Source organism: Zingiber officinale, chromosome 4A, assembly GCF_018446385.1.
Source record: "Zingiber officinale cultivar Zhangliang chromosome 4A, Zo_v1.1, whole genome shotgun sequence".
Lineage (NCBI taxonomy): Eukaryota > Viridiplantae > Streptophyta > Magnoliopsida > Zingiberales > Zingiberaceae > Zingiber > Zingiber officinale.
This window is the reverse complement of record NC_055992.1, coordinates 58,684,908-58,704,051: the sequence shown is the minus strand read 5'-3', so window position 1 is coordinate 58,704,051 and position 19,144 is coordinate 58,684,908. Positions and strand designations below refer to the sequence as shown.

At 36.4% G+C, this 19,144-nt stretch overlaps 2 protein-coding genes and 1 pseudogene across 7 annotated transcripts in view; 1 reads left to right on the top strand and 2 right to left on the bottom strand.

Annotated features, from left to right (window-relative positions):
• The window catches only part of LOC121969944 (small RNA degrading nuclease 5-like), a 43,879-nt gene extending 25,673 nt beyond the window's left edge, over positions 1-18,206 (bottom strand). For 2 of the 6 annotated variants that reach the window (XM_042520277.1, XM_042520276.1), the window contains exons 1-7: positions 17,778-18,206; positions 8,351-8,404; positions 8,215-8,280; positions 6,354-6,487; positions 6,031-6,149; positions 975-1,082; positions 839-909 (exon numbers count right to left, since the gene is read on the bottom strand). In XM_042520277.1, the coding sequence (XP_042376211.1) occupies positions 839-909; positions 975-1,082; positions 6,031-6,149; positions 6,354-6,487; positions 8,215-8,280; positions 8,351-8,404; positions 17,778-17,966 (741 nt within the window). In that variant the 5' untranslated portion in view covers positions 17,967-18,206. The remainder of the gene's footprint in view (positions 1-838; positions 910-974; positions 1,083-6,030; positions 6,150-6,353; positions 6,488-8,214; positions 8,281-8,350; positions 8,405-17,777) is intronic. The other 4 variants (XM_042520278.1, XM_042520275.1, XM_042520274.1 and 1 more) reach the window with 4 other exon arrangements.
• Positions 9,796-9,977, top strand: LOC121974063 (annotated as a pseudogene).
• Positions 11,534-14,629, bottom strand: LOC121969943. The gene is made up of 3 exons (XM_042520271.1): positions 12,651-14,629; positions 12,168-12,564; positions 11,534-12,084 (listed from the first exon to the last, which is right to left on the bottom strand). The coding sequence occupies exons 1-3, from the start codon at positions 14,165-14,167 to the stop codon at positions 11,731-11,733; spliced, it is 2,268 nt and encodes a 755-aa protein (XP_042376205.1). The 5' UTR covers positions 14,168-14,629; the 3' UTR covers positions 11,534-11,730.
• Positions 18,207-19,144: the final 938 nt, after the last annotated feature.

Genomic DNA, 19,144 nt, shown 5'->3' with positions numbered 1-19,144 from the left:
CCTTGGATACACATGATAGATCAGCTCTGTAAGGTTACTATCTTATGGATTGAAGTGCATTCCTAGCGAAAGGAATGGTTATAATTGCATGTGGATCTACACTGTTTCCACAAAATCTTAGAGCCAAAAATTAATATTTCAGAGACAATGTAGCAAAAGGCGATTTGCTCACCTTAGCGCCCCCACCAACCCGTCCCTAGGCCAACAAGGAAGAGGTAAATCATAGGTGGCTACGGGTGTAGTGGCCAAGAAATGGGGGAAGGCATGCTCAGACACGCCGAGTTTCGACCCCATGACCTAATGTGGCAACACCCATGTCTCAACCACCACACCGCCCGGAGGGGACAATATTTCAAAGACAATGCTAGTGCAACAGATAGCTTAGCAACTTTCTTCTATAATGATATATGTATGTTACAAGAACAAAGTACATGAAGTTAGCATAAGAGGACAGTAATCTTTAGTCATATAGTCATATCCAATTTCAATGAACAAGAAAATTTTAGCATAGGTCAAAGTCTCTTAAAATGGATCTCAGAATATTTCAAAATGTGGAATTCATCAAATTTAAGTGTCCATAGAAGTATAATAGATTTGTATTTTGCACAAAGCTTCCTTAAAAAATCTCTACACAAACTAGTTTTCCATAGGGTAGCATTGCCTACGAAATAAAATACATCTGAAGAAGCTTAGAAATGCAATTCCAAATCCAAAAAATTTCATGAACGGAAATCTGAAAAAAGAATACAATTGAATGCCAATTTTCCATCTCCAAAATAAAAGAGGGGCGTAATCTAGAATTTAACAATTAATTAATGCTCCCAAATTTGTTTGTTACCATCTCACAGTCAAGTGCAAGAATTTCATGCAATGGAGAACCTGAAGGAGATGGAAGTGTAGTGATAACACCTGCATCATAAGTTTTTCGTTTGATAGAAATATAAGCACTAAAATACACAAAAATAAATGTCTACCTGGAAGATTTAAGAAATATCCATTCTCCTCAAGTTGTTTTTTAGAAAGAGTATAATAGTGGATAGGAAAGGGCAGATCCTTTATGTTTGCCAGAATAAAATTGTTCCCTGACCAAAACAGGATAACTTATGATGTAAGAACATAACAGAATTACAGATAACTCACATATACAGAGAGAATCAGATGCAACGAAGTGCAAGACCCAAGGGAAACAAATTAGTATTTACCATAGGCATTAAGTATTTAGAAAATAAATGAGAAAAGAAATGGATGATCTATTTAAGAAGGAAAGGTTCTGTTTGTAAGGTGATTGTAAAAATACACAGGAATTGGTTGAAGGAAGATAAACATTCAACAATAGCAGTGGTCAAGAATGTCGTAGGAGTGCACCATTTCACAATCAGGAAGTTTGTACCATGAAAGTATCATGCTGAATGGCATCTGGGCATTCCATGTCACAAAGTATGCTGATAATAATATCACCGAAGACAAGGACGCTGAGTGCATTCTTCCACCAAATTACTCAAAGAGATATGCTGGAGAACAAATCAGATCCTTGCTTAAATGAGGCTATGCTATAGAATGTGTTACAATCAACTTCCAGTTAGGTTAGAGGAATAAACTTAAATTTGATATTGTTGAGACCAAACCAAATTTCCAAACCCTGAAAATAATCAAACCCAAGTTCTCAAGTATAGTTCACAGCTTAAACTTGAGTCATAAGAGTTCATACTTCTAATGCACAGTGACGTGCATGCACATCTATTATGAATATTTGTGACCAGCAGGAATTTGTAAATGGAACCCACAGAGGTGCAGAGAAAATGAACTGACATATGAGAAATTGAAGAGAATAAGTTGATAAAATGTGCATCGGGTACAAACAAGAAAATTATTTAATCCTTAAATTATATCATTCTTAAAAATATTTTATATGATTCCAACATTATCAAACATTAAACTTGTAGACTTTCCCCAAATTTTCCATATTCATAACTTGATCTACCAATTTTATAAACTCCTATAACTTCTCCCTGCAATACTTAAATCATTTGAGCTCTAAAGTAGCAAGTCAGTATTTCCATTTATAGTGAACCTTCACAAATATTTTAGAGGACAAAGTAAAATTTTCTCTATAAATAACACAAGTTTTGATTATCAAATGATTAATTTATTTAAAACAAATTAAAGAAATACAGTTAAACAACATAGCATATACTGCAATTAAAAGACAATGATACAAGATGAAAATATATACAAATATAATTTTGGAAAAGAAATACAATATAATTTGCTCATTAGATGATTAATTTGTCATATAATATGGTTTGGAATTATATTTGTCAATGAAAAGTGCTGCTGAAAATATGTAAATGAACAAAAGCACAGAAAATCTAGATTCCCTAGAACCCAGAATTAGTATCCATGCTTTTAATAATAAGTAATTCATAAACTAAACTAAATATTAATCTAAGATTTAGTGGACCAACGTGCAAGCGTTCTTCTGAGTATAACTCTAATGATTCCTAATTTCAATTATACAATCAACAAAAGTATTTAAGAATTTATTTTAACAAAATGATGTATGTCTATTCCTCAAAGTTAGCTATGAAATGGAAGCCCATGATTGGATGTAAGATCACCATAGAGGAAGCTACAAAGTTTTGTTAGAGATATTTGAGGTAAGAATGTGGCAAGGGGATAAAGGATATAAGAATGATAACGGTGTTGGGTGTTGTCCATTATGGACGAAATGAAATTTAAAGAGAAGTATATAATGCAAACATTAAAAATTATTGAGATGGAAATATGTCATCAAGCAAGAGGGATGAATTGCTTGTTTGAGAGCTTGAAATACTTAGTTGGCATGAAAATAAACAGTTGTTGAAAACAGCTTCTAAGCATATTAGCTAATACAGTTCACTCTAGCTTAAGAGATGAAACTATCTGATTGGTCCAGCAATGGAAGAACCTTAGATCGCCAATTCACCGCTATACAGGTTTAATGTTTGGTTACATCCTGGAGTATTGGCTTCCAACAGGAATGAAGCACACTGAAATGAATTTGGATGTGTTGTATTGCTTCAATAATACAAATATGCACATTAATCGAGGAAGAGACAAAAAAAAAGTTGGTTAGCAACAATTAAACATGATAAAAATTCATTTAAATATAGATGAGGATATAATAAGAGATCGAGCTCAATGATATGAAAGGATTCATAGAGCCGAGATAGTTGTTATTTTATATTGCTTTGATCATGTTCCATTGGTTTGTTTACTTCCAAAAATAAACATATAGAAATTAGATTGCTAATTGTTGACTCTTGGCTCATTTTAAAGTTCAAAGCGTCCTATGAATTTAAATTGATATTATTCTTTTAAGCCTCCATTTGTTTTACCGTAGCTAATTCATGAAAGTTCATGTAGTTTAGGTTTTCCAAAATTGGAAAATAAAAAATCATAAAACACTAAACTAATATTCTTGAATACAAATCTATAAATAATTATTAAAATAGCAATTAGAAGGAATTTCATAAATTACATAAAATCTATAAACGGTATAAATTAATTTTAATTGTCTTGTAACTAATTTTAATTTTTTTTTATTAATACTTATCGAATTAGAATGAGATAACTTATTATAATGTATCATATCAATTAATAACTAGTCATTTCATTTATAATTATAAACTTTATTAAAATTCAAAATTGTGTAGGTTAACTTTATAACATAATTAAAAGATGTCATAATGTTATAACATAATTAATATATAGCAGAAATTATAACATAATTAATATATAAATCATAGTTCAATTAATTAAAAAAACCTTCTAAATATAAGTTATAGCATTAAAACTTCTTAGTTACCTAAATCAAATCTAATCCTTACATTAATTACAACTACAACTTGATGGCTTATAGTCGATAATATTGTAGTTAATGTAATTAAGTTTATAACTTTGTGTTAATTAATCCCCCACCCCCTTATAGTTCCTGACTCTTCCTGAGACATCCAACTAGAAAACCTTTGTCTTCATGTGATGAGCAACAGCGCATGCTCCTTCCCCAATTGACACTACCTTCTCTTTTCCAAGTATTGATGCAACTACATCTGCACTCTTCTTCATCTTCCTATGATGAGAGATGCCGCCAACTCCATTCCCCTTGGCTGATTCTTTGAGTTTTTGATTAATAAGTGCATCCTCCTCTTCTTTAACATATCCAACAGTATAGCATCTTTGATATCTTTCATTGTACAGATCAATAACAGATGATTCAAGGAAAATCTTATCCCATACAGCCGGTTTTGTGTTAGCACTGGCAAATCACCAGCATCAACTAGGACTAGGTTCCTTGTTCTCATGGAGTGGTCAATTTCAACTATCTGATCTGGTCATATCCATATCATCATCATCATCATGGTCAACAAGTTGTGTTTGTCACAACTAATTTGCGATTGACTACATAGATCTTCTCCCTGATTAGATCCTATGTACAATCTTTTCATCCATTGAGCTATACACAAGGGTATTCAATTAAGTCATTTTTTATTGCATTAATTAAAGTTTTCTCTGGTACTTTTTCATCCTTTTACACATATTCTAATTTATTCTATCATATTCCTACTAGATTATTAATCTTGCAAAAAAGAAACATACAAAGCTAAGAATATCTAATATATGCACCCATAATAGAGTAATATTAGAAGCCAAATAAAATTGTTAAGTAAACCAAGTACCATATAGACAAAAACTAAATATTAACCTTAAGTAAACCAAGTGCCATATAGACAAAAAGTAGACATTAACCTTAAGTAAACCGAGTAATTTAAATTTTTTTTATCCCTCTTATAGTTCAATGGACAGAGGATATTCCTTTAAAACCAGCCAAAACAAATCTTACTAAAGAAGTTATTCCATGCGGTAAATACAAAAAATTGGAGTTAACAATGACCATTCATGATAAGTGATATGCATCAAGGTAAGATGGAAAATTAAAGTGTATATTGAAAATTGGTTTGATGCCACTCAAATAAATCCCCTATTGCTAAAATACCACATCACTTTGAAGCCAATCAACACTTCCATCCTACATAGTGACTAATTGGAACCACTAGAATCACTTGTTCACCATTCAAATGATATCCATAGGCATGCACATCTTTAGGATAAGAGCATGGACAAGACAAAAAACAACAATTGAGGGCCTGAGTTGTTCAATGACAAAGGAAATGAATAAAGGAGAGCATAGGTAATAATTTCATTTGTAATTTTATCTCCTTTTATTGTATTTCTCCCTCGTTCCTGTTTCATGCTCCATCAAGAAGCTTTCTTGTTGATAATGAATGAGGCTTATTTAGTATGTGTCATGTACCACTGCACCACTCATGCCATAAATTGAAATAATACATGTCATTAACTGAAGTAAACAGTGATAGAGTTAATTTGTCAATGAAATTTCTCCCTCTAGTGAGAGAAAAATGAAGAATTCATAATGCTAAAGGGATTGCTTAAGTAAATAAAACATTGATAGTATAGCCTAGCAAATTTGACCAAATTAACAACAAAAAAAGTAATTAGAAATCCATAATATCCTCCAGCAAGTCTAACTCAAATAGAATTATCATCGTAATCACATACAAACTAACAGAAACTTTAATAAGACCACACTACTCTATCAGCCAAGTGCAAAGTTGCATGCCCCACTGATCTTAAGCCTTTCATACTTTTTAAACTTTGACAGAAGCAAATATCTCTAACACCTCATTCTAATGATCTGAAGCACAATCCACCCTTACAAACATCATAAGCACGTATTTTGAATATATCTGTGAGGAAACAAGCCTCCATTTCTTTGAAGGTCGGTTTCAAGCACAGGAACCTAGCAACTTGTTAGAAGGCACAGCAGTATCCAAGATTTGCAGTAGTTGAAATAAGTTGTAAAGGAAAACAAAATAAGTTGTAAAGCAAGATGAGCACATCATTAATTTATCAATTCAGATGGAGAGAAAACAAAATAAGCATCATATTACACTGAGAATTAGTCCTTGCCTTGTCTAATAGCTTTAATGGGTGGCATGGGCCTTGGATCAACTTCCCCGCGCTTTCTTTTCACTTTGCATGTTAGGAGGGCATCAATAGTTTCCAACTCATCCAAGTAAAATTGGCATCTAAACAAAGTAAATTTAATGAACATAAAAGCTATTCAGATAGATGGGGTTAAACTATTGCGGTTGGATTTGAGTATCCAAGTCAGAGATGACCATTTGAATCATAGTTGACATTTCAGCAATGTAAAACAGTAAATAATATCTTGATTTTGTGAAGAGAAGTTGTCTGGAGCTAATGGCATGATTAAATATTCGACCACAAACCTTAAAGCTAATGCTGGCTTAGGCGTACCACAATATTTCTTTAGGGCAGAAAGTAGGCCAGTGTGTGACATGTACAAAGCTGCATCAAGGCCTGGAATGTGGAGAAGAATGACTTTCCTTATAAGTGGCTTGTTCTGATAAAAGACAGATTGATTAGAGACTGGTAAGAACATAGACGTAGGTCATGGTTTACTCAAAAAAAATTAAATCAATCAGCAAACAAGCACTGAGCAGAATAGTGAAAGAATTCAATGCTAGACTTCACTCAATAAGAATTTTATCAAAAGAAATATTTATTATTCCCTTAGTAACCAGAAAAGGGCATAAAATGCTAGGACTAATTGTCAGGTCATCTTATAGGGAATAATTTAGTTCACATATAATAAAAGAGATCTTCAACCAAATATGCATGTCGAGAGTTCAAGGTATCAAATGATATACAAAAAGTGGTAGTTTTCTGGTCAGGACAGTTACCTCAGGCTGGTCTAGTACTTGTATATTCATACCAATCAGGATAGGAGGATCCAAAAGGGAGGAGGCGACAACGGCATGTTAGAGGAGACAAAACAGGGAGGCAGTAAGGTTACTAGGAAGAAATGGAGCCACAATATGTCATGAGTTGTTGGTGACAATTAAGGTTTCAATTCTCATTAAATACATATAAATATAGCACCAGATTGTAAGATAACCACCTGGTACAACCATATAGACATAGCACAGATTGATTGTCTAGTTCTTGTAGTAACTTCAGTGCTAATGAAAAAGAGCAGGACAATGAGAGATAGGGATGTAAATGAACCAAACAGTTCGCAAGCTATTCGGAGCTCGATTCGGTAAAAAACTCGTTCGAGTTCGTTTGTTTATCTTATCGAGCCGAGCTCGAACTTAAGGACATTTGGCTCGTGAGCTCGTGAACATGTTCGTTTATAGGCACATGAGCTCGGCTCGAGCTTGGCTCGTTTAAAGGGCTCAAGCTCAGCTCATTTAAAGGGCTCGAAAATATGTTCGTTTATAGGCTCGTGAACTCATGCTCGAGCTCGGCTCGATTAAAGGGCTCGCGAACATGTTCAATGATGTATTGAGTTTTAAAGTTCAATGTAATAGTTTGGGATGTTCAATGATGTGTTGAGTTTATATTATTTTAGTTGTTAGGTTTGTTGAAAATTTATTCAAATGAGTTTTCGAGCTCGCTTAACAAGCCAGCAATACGAGCTCTAAAACGAACCTTAAAAAAGTCAAAAAAACGAGCTCTAAAACAAGCCCGAGCTCATTTAACGAGTTAGGCTCGTTAACTATGATAATCGAGCTAATAACGAACTGAGCTCGAACTATTTGCGAGCTTGGTAATTTCAAAACGAGTCGAGCTCAAGCCTTGTGATAAAAGTTCGATTCGAGCTTGAGCCGAGCTCGAGCCCGAATATAACTTAAATGAGCTGAACTCAAGCCTAATACTGTTCGGCTCGGTTCAGCTCGTTTACATCCCTAATGAGAGAAAGAAAGAGAAGAAAACTACATTCCTACAGACACCATGCCTTCTCCTTTGCTCACTGGAACTGCCACTACCAGCCAATCTCCTTGATGGTCCAAATGATGCCAGTTCTCACCAAGAGTTTGTGTTATACCAGCCTCTAAATGTGAACCAGTAGGCATAATGGAACATGGAAATTTTGGTTAACATAACCCCATTGAAAAGCCAAAAGGATCCAAATACACAAGAAACTGCAAATCATATACACAAGTATAGCCTATACCAATTCAAGATAAATACATAACAAAAATTATGAGTCCTGCAATTCCAAAAATTATAGGACATAACATGTCTTCAGATACAACAAGAAGGAAAAGGATAGAGCAGTTATACTTTTACAAAAACCCAAGATGGCATGAGACCATCCCCAATGACCCAAGTTACAAGTCCTTGAATATCCTACATCACCAGACGAAGTCAGATTTGGCAAAGTATGAAGTTTCATATACAAAATATTGTAGGCATTAACCTGAAGAGTTAATGTTGAATCTGAAGGAACTTTATATATAACATCTGCTTTTCCCTGCAAGAGGACAGTATAAAGGATATGAACTAAAATTTGAAAAAGTAACTTTATGAGCAAAAGTTGTCAGCATCTAGATAATAAAGATATAAATGTTTGACTTATACCGAACTCCCACTCCAAACTTGATGCCAGCAATAAGAAATTTAAAACACATATATCAATGCATTTTTAAACAGCAACTTCTCAACCAGGCATGTGCCAAAAAAAGAAAAAAAATATCAGTTCATTTAAATTAATTTAGATAGACCAAAATGACTTACAAACCCTAAATTACCCTATTTGGTAGCTTGTAACTCGTAGGTCAATCACTTGCTTTACAAGTGGTAAGCATTTTAGATAATAATTACATGTATCTTACTATTTTATTAAGAATTTGGACCCTTTACTAACTTTGGTGAAATCCAAAATGAAATTATGTTAATGTCCTTTTTTCTATTCACACCAAAAATAATTCCAAGGCTTATTAGTAATTTCCACAGACTCATCAATCAGGGATCTAGAGTTCGAGACTTAGCTACGTTATATTATTGGGAATTTTTTTCATTAATCAATCAGAGATCTAGAGTTTGAGACTCAACTGCAGCGTATTATTAGGAATTTTTCTAATTAATCAATCAGGGATTTAGAGTTCGAGACTCAGCTGCGGCGTATTATTGAAAATTTTTCTTATTAACCAATTAGGAATCTAGAGTTCAAGACTCAGCTGCAACGTATTATTTAGAATTTTTCTTATTAATTAATCAGGGATCTAAAGTTCGAGACTCTGCGGCATATTATTGAGAATTGTTCTCATTAATCAATTAGAAATCTAGAGTTTGAGACTCAGCTGCGATGTATTACTGGAAATTTTTACTATTTTATTAAGAATCTGGATACATTACTAACTGACTCTCAATTAATTTGGTGAAGCCCAAAATCAAATGACATTAATGTCCTTTTTTCTTTTCATATTTAAAATAATTGTAAGGTTTATTAATAATTTCAACACATCAATCAGGCAACTAGAGTTCGAGATACAGCTGTGGTGTATTATTGAAAATTTGTCATTAATCAATTATGGATTTAGAGTTCGAGACTCAGCTACAGTGTATTATTGGGAATTTTTATCATTAATCAATCAAGGATTTAGAGTTCGAGACTCAACTGCTGTATTATTGGGAATTTTTCTCATTAATCAATCAAAGATCTAGAGTTCGAGACTCGGCGTATTATTGAGAATTTTTCTCATTAATCAATAAGGAAATATGCACTGTCATGGTTCTCTTTAGTCCCACATCTTAGGATTGGCAATACCGCGAGCAGAGAAGCTTCTATAAATACCTTGGGTCAACAACATTAAAAAGCATATTTTTCTTGACTTTTTTGGCTAAGATTAAGTGTCATATTAAATTAATTTTTATAAGGGAGAGTCCAATTTAGATCGTGTAGAATTTGTTATTATCAGTTTAATATCTGATATAAAAAATTAAATTATGTTTTTATAAGGGAGAGTCCGTTACAGTAGCTTGCTACGGGGGTTCTTGAACGTCGCCTTTACATTACACTACTGCATGAGTCTAGCGCACCCTTATCAAATCCAATTTATGGGCCTGAGTTATTAATTTAGACGTATTCATGTATTATATTACACATGCAATACATGTGCACGATGGCTAGTATTACTTAAGTTTAAAGACATAATCTGTTATACATTGTCGATTAATGTAAATCATTACATTTCATGTGTTTTACAATGTGCGGTTCACACATTTTTTCCTATGTTAATGTATTATTTTAATGTATGTTCATTAGTCAATTTTACCAACATAAATATTTTTAATAATTTTAGTATCAATACCATGCATGTGTGCATACAACATTTGCCCTATGCAGTAGAGTTGATTACATACCACCTACATATGTTCTTTTTTAAACCTTTCATCTCATTATACTCAATATGGGAAATGTATTACAAGAGACATGCATGGTGATTGCTTGAGATAATTATGAAGATCTCATCATGCAAATCATTAAACTCTCTGGTGCAAGACTTGGCAAAGTCAAATAGAATAAAAGATCAAACAGTAAGAAGTAGAGAAAGAATGTAGCAAGGATGATATGTTTGTGTTGCAATGTAGAAGGCTTGAAGGAAACTAAAAGAGGTAAACAAACAAGCAGCGTCAAAGTAATATGTAGAAAGAATAGAATATTCTAACAATTAGATTTGTCTTGTTCAAGCATATGGACAAACAGGTTACTTAGAAAACAAAACAATGAGGAGACAATCTTTTCACAAAATAAGACTTAGATACTAGAATTTATAGCTCAAACAAAAGTAATTGATTCAAGCAAGGTTTAAGTTTGCAGAATTTCAATCAAATGGAAATGATACAATTATGGTATAATGTGCCAACACTTGGCTTGCTTCAAAATGTGTCAAGATCAACTTAAATAAATATCAATTCTATAATCCTTTTTCACTTAGCTTGTTTAGCTCCAATAAAGGCCAATATATAGTAATGACTTTACCTTACAATATCAAAACAAGTGTCGTGCATTGATGGAAGTATTGGTTCCTATATATCCTAGCGACACCAACTGCATAATTTTTCAAAATCCAAATTAAGCAATGCTCTCATGACATTAAGTATATTAATAAGTTTTTCCACAAAACTATGATACATAGGTGTATCATAGTTAATCATTAGGAGTTGAACATGGACTAATACAATGAAAATTAAACCAAATTCATGATATAGATGCATATTGATGTCTTCAACACTGACATCACTCCTCCCCTCTGGTGTTAGAACAGTCCATTTTTTTATATTCCTCACCTCTCTTTTTCTTGTGTTTCATATTCTCCAATAATTGACTTCCAAAAAAATTGAATAATTGTGGCAAAAGGCGAATACGCTCGCCCCCAGCACCCCCGTCAACCCGTCCCAGGGACCAAAAAAATTGAATAATGAATCATGAGAAGATAGTTTTCCCACATAAGATAATTTCCTTGTCTCAACCAGTTTCATCCAAAATGGCTAAGACCAAGGTTGTCAAAATCGAGATTCTACGTTGAAACGAAAGGGAGTTGTAGAATCGTAAACTCATAGTATCGTAACACGAATCATAAGTTTCTACCAAAATGTAAAATTATATATAAACATATATATACTCATAGAAAATAACATAGATAAGATTAATAACCTCAAAAACACATTAAACATTTGATTAAACTAAACATTTATAAGGTCTTCTACAATCCACACATAAAATAAGTCATAAGTCACAAATTTTAGATAACATATAAGTCTACAACATGAAAAATAATAGTCAAGTTCTAAACTTCATAAATTCATGAATTCATAATCATCCTCCATGTGTTCTTCATCTCCAGCATCCTCCATGGCATCTCCACCTTCTTCAACTTCATCATCATCATAACTAGGCAGCTCCAAATCATCATGAGGTGCTCCACTACTAGGTCCTTCTTCAACTGGAACCAAATCTTCATTTGAAGCATCCAAATCTAAATTTTCACTATCATCCACAATCCAATCATCATCAGAAGCTAGGTCATCAATGCTATAGTCATTGACTTTCCTCAATTCCTTCTTCTTGGCTAATTTTGAATTAGCCATCACAAAGACTACATCATTCATCGTTTTTGCCTTCAAACGATTTCTTCTCTTAGTGTGGACCTAAATAATAACAAAATCAATTAACACATACTCATATAATCACATACAACTAGGTAATTTCATTCAAGAATGAAATGCAATACCATCTCAAATGCACTCCAATTCCTCTCACAGCCAGATGAGCTGCATGTCAAGCTCAAAACACGAATAGCAAACTTTTGCAACTCAGGATGTTCATAACCATATGATTCCCACCATTGTGCTGGAGTTTTGGTTTCAATTCCACAAGTGGCTACTGCACTACCAAAGAATTTCTTTCGATATTTGAAGTCTTCCAGTTGAGCATCAATCTTCTTTACTTCTTCCATACTTTCAACCATCCTTTGTAGACAATCATATATTCCTCTTTTCACTTCAAAGTCAGCTTTAAAATTAGGACTGTAATGAAATTGAGGGTTAAGGTAATAGCCCGCAGCATGCAAAGGCCGATGTAGTTGATTATCCCATCTTGCATCTATAATTTCCCATAGAGGCAAGTAACTAAAGAGTGAGAAAAAATTTGAATTAGTTTCCAAGAAATTATAAATTTATACGAGTATTTAATAATTAGTAATAAATTAAGTTACCTTTTCTTAATACCATTAAAGGCAGCTTGTATCTTTTCTTTGGCCCTGTCCATTTCCTCATAAATGAACCCCATGGCAGGCTTCTCATCTGAGTCTACCAAACGAAGGACTTTGATCAAAGGATAAGCACTCCTCAAGCATGTAATAATGCTTTTCCAGAAGTCCTTATCCATTACCACATTTTCAATAACCTTTCCATCTTTAGTCTTTGCAAATTGACTAGATTTCCATTCTTTGGATGTAAACATTCTAATCAATGCTCCCTTATTGTCATTCAAGCAACCCAAAGTCAAGTAAGATGTGGCAAAACGGGTAGTGGCTGGTCTAATCAAATCCTTTTCTTTGGTAAAATGATGCAATAGAGAAATAAGCGCAGTCCTTGAATAGATGTAAGTTGTGATCTTTTTACCTCGTGCAATTGTCTCTTTATGTATTGGTATCTTTTTTTCAAAATCCTCCAACATTAAATCGATGCAATGAGCTGCACAAGGCGTCCAATATAGCCTCTTTCTCTTCCCCATCAACATCTCCCCGGCTGCTTTGTAGTTTGCTGCATTGTCTGTGACAATTTGCACTACATTCTCTTCACCAACTTCTTCAACAATTTCATCCATCAACTTGAAAATCTTGTCAGCTGTTTTAGATATATCAGATGCATCAATTGACTTCAAAAAAATGGTTCCCATAGGACTATTAACCAAGAAGTTTAATATAGTCCTCCTCCTCTTATCTGTCCACCCATCAGTCATAATTGTGCATCCCATTTTCTTCCAAAATGCTTTGTGCTGCTCTATAACTTCTTTGGTGCAATCAACTTGTTGTTTCAAATACTTGACTCTAATCTCATGGTAGGATGGAGGCTTAAAGCCAATACCATGTCTTGCAACCAAGTCTAGCATCTTCTTGAATTCATCACTTTTTGCCACATGAAAAGGTATAGCATTATTGTAGAAAAAAGAGGCAATCCCTTGGCAAGCTTCCTCCCTCAAATTCTTCTTGAAAATGCCATTGATGGTAGTTTGACTACTCACACCCCTTTTCTTGAATAGATCAGCAGGATTCTTTGCAATTTCTCGCCTTTGTCTTTTTGCACCCTCCACCTCCTCATCTTCATATTGGCCAAGAGGACTTGAATCACTTGATCTTCCTTCAATCTCCTTTGCCCTCTTTATTAAATTTTCTTGCAATGAGGATACAATTTTCCACATTTCCTTCCTTACATCATCACTAACAGCCTTGCATGCTCCAACATCCTTTTGTGTTCCTGCCAAATGATGCTTGAGTCTATAAATCCCTCCATTTATCACCTTTTGACAGTATTTGCATTGCACTTTCTTTGGATTTTCATCAACTGCAATTCCATGTTTCCAACCTGGATCAGATCTATTTCCAGGAGCATTCACTGCCAATCTTTTGGAATCTGAAGTTCCACTAGTTGTGGAAGCTACGCTTGGAGTGGCTGCACCACTATTGGAGCTTGCTTCACCAGACCCACCAACACTAGCTTCTCTACTCATTTTCGTGAAATTAAAGAAGAACAAGAACACCACCACGCAGCTTCAGCTTCACCAACGACACTGCAACTCTGCAACAGCAGCTCGCGAACCACAGACGTGGCCAACAGCCTTCAGAGATGCAGACGGGACAGAGACGGCCAAAGAAGTAAAGAACAGAGACCCACAGATGAGATAGATGGAGAAGGGACAGAGGCGGATGGTGGCGTACCTTTAATCGAAGTCAGTCACAGTGCCGGTCGACGCACACCGGACGCACAGGGAGGAGGAGACAGACGCGTACGTGAAGGAGACGATGGTTGCTGAAGAAGAACGAAGCACAGCAGTTGCGGCGACAATGGCTCGCAACGCGACTTAGGAAAGTTAGGGTTTCTTGAGATCAAATCTTCTGTCCCGAAACTCTCCCTGTCCCTCTGTCCCACGCAGAAAACGACAACCGACTCGTGAGAAACACGTGACGAAGGCGGAAATCAGGGCTCTGCAAGGGCCGATCGGCCTAGGGGCTGATCGGCCCTTGCAGATCGGTCTGTGGACCGATCAGGCCATAGGTGGATCGGTCCACAGACCGATCTCCCTATTTTTCTGAAGGAGAAAAGTTTCTTGGACCCGTGTTTGATCGATCGCTGCGATCGACCTTCTAGTCTTGGAAAACCAGCGGACATTTCGCGTAGAATCGCTGGACTCTTACGAGTCTACGATTTCCGCTACGCTTCCACGCAATTCTGCACGATTCCACCCGATTCCACTTCCGCCTGGGCACGCAACGCGGAAGGCCACCAAAAATGCGTAGAATCGTGCGATTCTACGTTCCGACTCGCGATTTTGACAACATTGGCTAAGACAAGTCAAGGCATGTTAGTTTTGGGCGGTACCATTGAACCTATGTCAACATTAATGACACATTGACATTTACACTTGCTGATACAGTATATATGAGAGTCAATGGCTGAAACAATACATCTCATTCATGCAACCAAACATTGATGAGCACTAGAAACCACGGGCTCAAGTAAATCTCCAGCTTAGATTCCAATCAAAGAGGTATACTAGAACCAACCTCTCTATGGAACATAGTTATTTAAGGTGTGAGGTGCCTAAAAGCACATAGGCACATACCTTACCGAATAAGGCACTTCAGATATAAATTTTTACAATTCAAACATATATAGGGAATTTATGCTAAAATATTTCAATAATAAAATTCAAATATTTCACAAACTATTAAACAATAATGTAAATATACAATTCACTAACATTCAAATTTTGAAATAGTTTTATCTTCATAATCAAAATCAAACTTCAAATTAAATTTGTGAGGAATAAAAACATACCGTTATGATGAAACAAAAGGAGAAAAGTAAGAAAGTGTAGCCAAATTCAAAAGATCGATGTTGATGTTGTAGGCGAGAGAAGAGTTTACGTTTGATGAGGGGAGGGAAAGTTGATGTTGATTTTTTAGGGGAGATAAAGAGTCGCGCAGATAGAAAATCAATAAGTTTGCAAGGGACTAAGGGAGGCTGATGTTCATTTTCTAGGAGAGAGGAAGAGTCACGTAAAAAAAATGTGTCGCATGCATGCATGCAAATTTAAAGGATAATTAAAGGTATGAATTGGGCTTTTAATTTTTATTTTTTTTAATTCCAGTAAGGCAAGAAAATCGCACCTAAAGCGCGCCTTAACCTTTCAAAAGGCGTGCGCTTAAGCGCGCTTCATTCAAGTACTGCGCCTAAGTCACTACCCAGGCGCAAATGGCGCTCCTGATTGCGCCTAGGCACAACCATGCACACGCTTTTCACAACTATGCTATGGAAAATTTGACAAAGTATCATCTTCTACCTAGTTTCATAAACAAGAATTAATAGGAGCATAGTTAAAGAGCAAATTGAGACTATGACGCAGATTGATCCACTCAATTTGAACTAGAAAAACAAAAACTCTGTACCAAGCTCGAATGATCCACTTGAGAACAGCCACTACTATTGCTAAGCCAAAAATAAGACAAGAAGAGAAGAGAGAAGAGAGGGACACAACGATAAATTCAAGTTGTAACTTTCTGCCTGTTTGTGCTTGTCTCTTGTTTTATTTATCTCTCCATATATGCATACATACGCAAAACCGGCCACAATCAAGCCATACGACTCGACACTTTCTCTGCTAGTGAGAGTTGTGCTCCCTACTAGTAAAAACATTGACTCCCCACTCACCACTACCATGTACAAGTTAATTGAATATAACAACCACTATCAAAATATAAAATTTTATCTATTACTCTCTATCATCTTGAATGCATAACTCCAATGGGTAGATCCATTTCTTTGCATACACATCATTGTTGTGAATAGAGAATAATATTTCTGACACCAAAAAAAAATTAGAATAATACTTCGAACTGAGTTGATCTCCTTCCATCCATGAGTTTAGCGTTTGGAAGGATGCCTCATATATCCATAAACATGCATATATCCATGTTGTAAATTGCAGGGTTCTTCCTACACTTGCTCATGTGAGACTGAAGAGTCACGTACTCACATATTGCCTTCCCCAACTCAACTCTTCAACTTGTTTGAAGAAATTGAAGGTACCTATGATGGGACGTGGAATCCTTGGGTCCCAAGTTTGATGGTAAGGAGTCAAATTCACATCAATTAAAATCTACATCACTATATTCCACCAAAATTGTAGCTTGACTAAGAGCTTCATTTACATCAGCATTTTGGGTCTGGGCATATGACCAAGGGCCCAGAAATTACTTCTGCTATCAGCATGCACCGCCAAATGATGTAGAAGGTCAATCTCAATCCCAAATAGCTAGCCAACCACTAGGTGGAATGTCACATCTATTCTAAGCATGCCACCATGTCATGAACTAACCATGTAGGGATTAAGAGACACCTTCTGCCCGCCCTATCTTGAGCTGTCGCCTAGTTCAGTGAATCTAAGATTGCTAGATAATGTCACAAAATAGGTGTACAACATCAAGCCAAATCTAAAAAAAAATACACCAAGAGTTTCCAAATCAACTAAGCACGTAAGGAGAGAGAAGTAAATCAATCAACCTTCCAAGAAAAAAGAAAATCAAACAAAAAGTGAATATTACTGAAGTAAACAAAGAGTAAAGTCAACCATAATCACCATTAGATTCCAAATCTAGCTTCCTTATAATATTTTCTTAATCTTGTCATTGAATTGAAAATCATATACAGATGAACATGAAGAAAAAAATTGAAACCATAGAAAAATAGAGCTGAAAGGAATAGACCAATCCAGTTATTGGGTAAACATTGTAGTAATCTAAATGCTATCGAATACTTCACGTAATACATAGGCAATCCCGTCCTAAAGTTTATACTGCACACCAAAAAAGATGCCTCGTACAAAAAACATGAAAGCCGTAGTTTTCCACAAGCTAGTACGGAGTAGCTGATTAGTTTTTTTTTTTTTTTTGGTTCACACGAGCTGGAAAAGCAAAATGAGCCCCACACATTGGTCATTTTGTTCAAACAAAGGTAAAAGAAGCCTATCAGCTCAAATCAAACCAAAATTTTTTGAAGATGTTCGGCGTTGGAAGATGGAAAAAAAAAAGAGGAAGTAGAAGAAGAGAAGAGACGCGTACTTCAGGGCCATAGACGTCGAAGTATTGGGCGGCCAAGCCGCCACCACTGTCGTTCTGTCGCTTAGGGCAGTCGGAGCATTTGGAAGAGGAAGCGGCCGAATCCATACGTTCTCGATGGCGACGAGAAGCCGGGTGGAAGAGAGGGTTTTTGATTGTTCGGGGTCTGGTTAATTTGGGGCAAGTTCCCATTTAAAATTGGATTCAGATGAACCGACCCGCATGGAATGTTGCAGGTCCAGTGGGCCGGCCCGCGGTGGGCTTGGATTGGCCGCTGGTTGACAAGAAACCCGCGTGTGCGAGCGGGCGCAAGCGGAGGGCGTGGTGGACGTGCTGGTGCTCGCGCGGCAGTGCGACGACGCCTGGCTCCACCTCCGCTGCATGAAGCTGATCGCCGAGGACTTCGCTGATCGTCGGCTGATTCGTGCAGAGGCAGAAGCGGCGGCGGAGGAAGAGGAAGGAGCAGCGCGTGTACCCGGAGCTGAGCGAGGCGATGGAGTGCCTGCAGCACATCTTCTCGGAGGGTTTCGGCACCTGCTGTGGCCTCCAGAAGCTCGTCCACCACCTCACCATATGCGACCGGAAGAAGAAGCCGCACTTCTTCCTGTGATTCAAGCGCCTCTGGCAACCTCCCCCCCTCTGCTCGTGAGCACCAAAAAAACGATTTTCCCCTCTTTTCCCGATCAACGAACACTCAAATCTTAGCTTCTCTTCTCCTTCCAGGAATGAAAATGTAAAATACGACAACAAATAATAATTAAATAATAAGTTTTAATAGACGAAAAATCTTAATGAAATTTTTAGAAATTTTCTGGAATTTAATTGGAGCTCGTATGATGTATTTAGATGGGAATACACTAATGGACTCGATAAAAGCCGGTTAGAAATACTCGGAAGTGAGAGTTGATTGAGGATTTGATCTAGGGTTTAATTTATAAATCCCTAAGTTATAAGGTTCTCTCCGTGCCCTATTCTCCTTCCCACGCCGAAAACCTTTGCCCTCTTCCTCTCTGCGCGAATTTCCCTCTCCCTCTCCCTCTCCCGAGCACCCCAGCCGCCAACCCTCCTCACGCAAACGCCAAGACGCCGGCGGCTCTCCACTCCCGCGAGCATCCAGACGCCGACACCCTCTCCTCCTCACGCCAGCACCCGAGACGAGCACCCCAGCTGTCGAATCTTCTTCGCTCCCGAGCCCTGCCGCCAAAGCTGCCGTGCCCTAACCCCTCTCCACCGCTTCTCCAACACTCCTCTCTTGAAGCGGAATTTCTCCTCTAAACCGTGAAAAAAGGCAAGTAGTTCCTTTTTAGATACGGATGGGTGTTGTTTTTCTTCGATGGCCTAGCAGCTAGTTTTAGTTGTCGATCTCCATT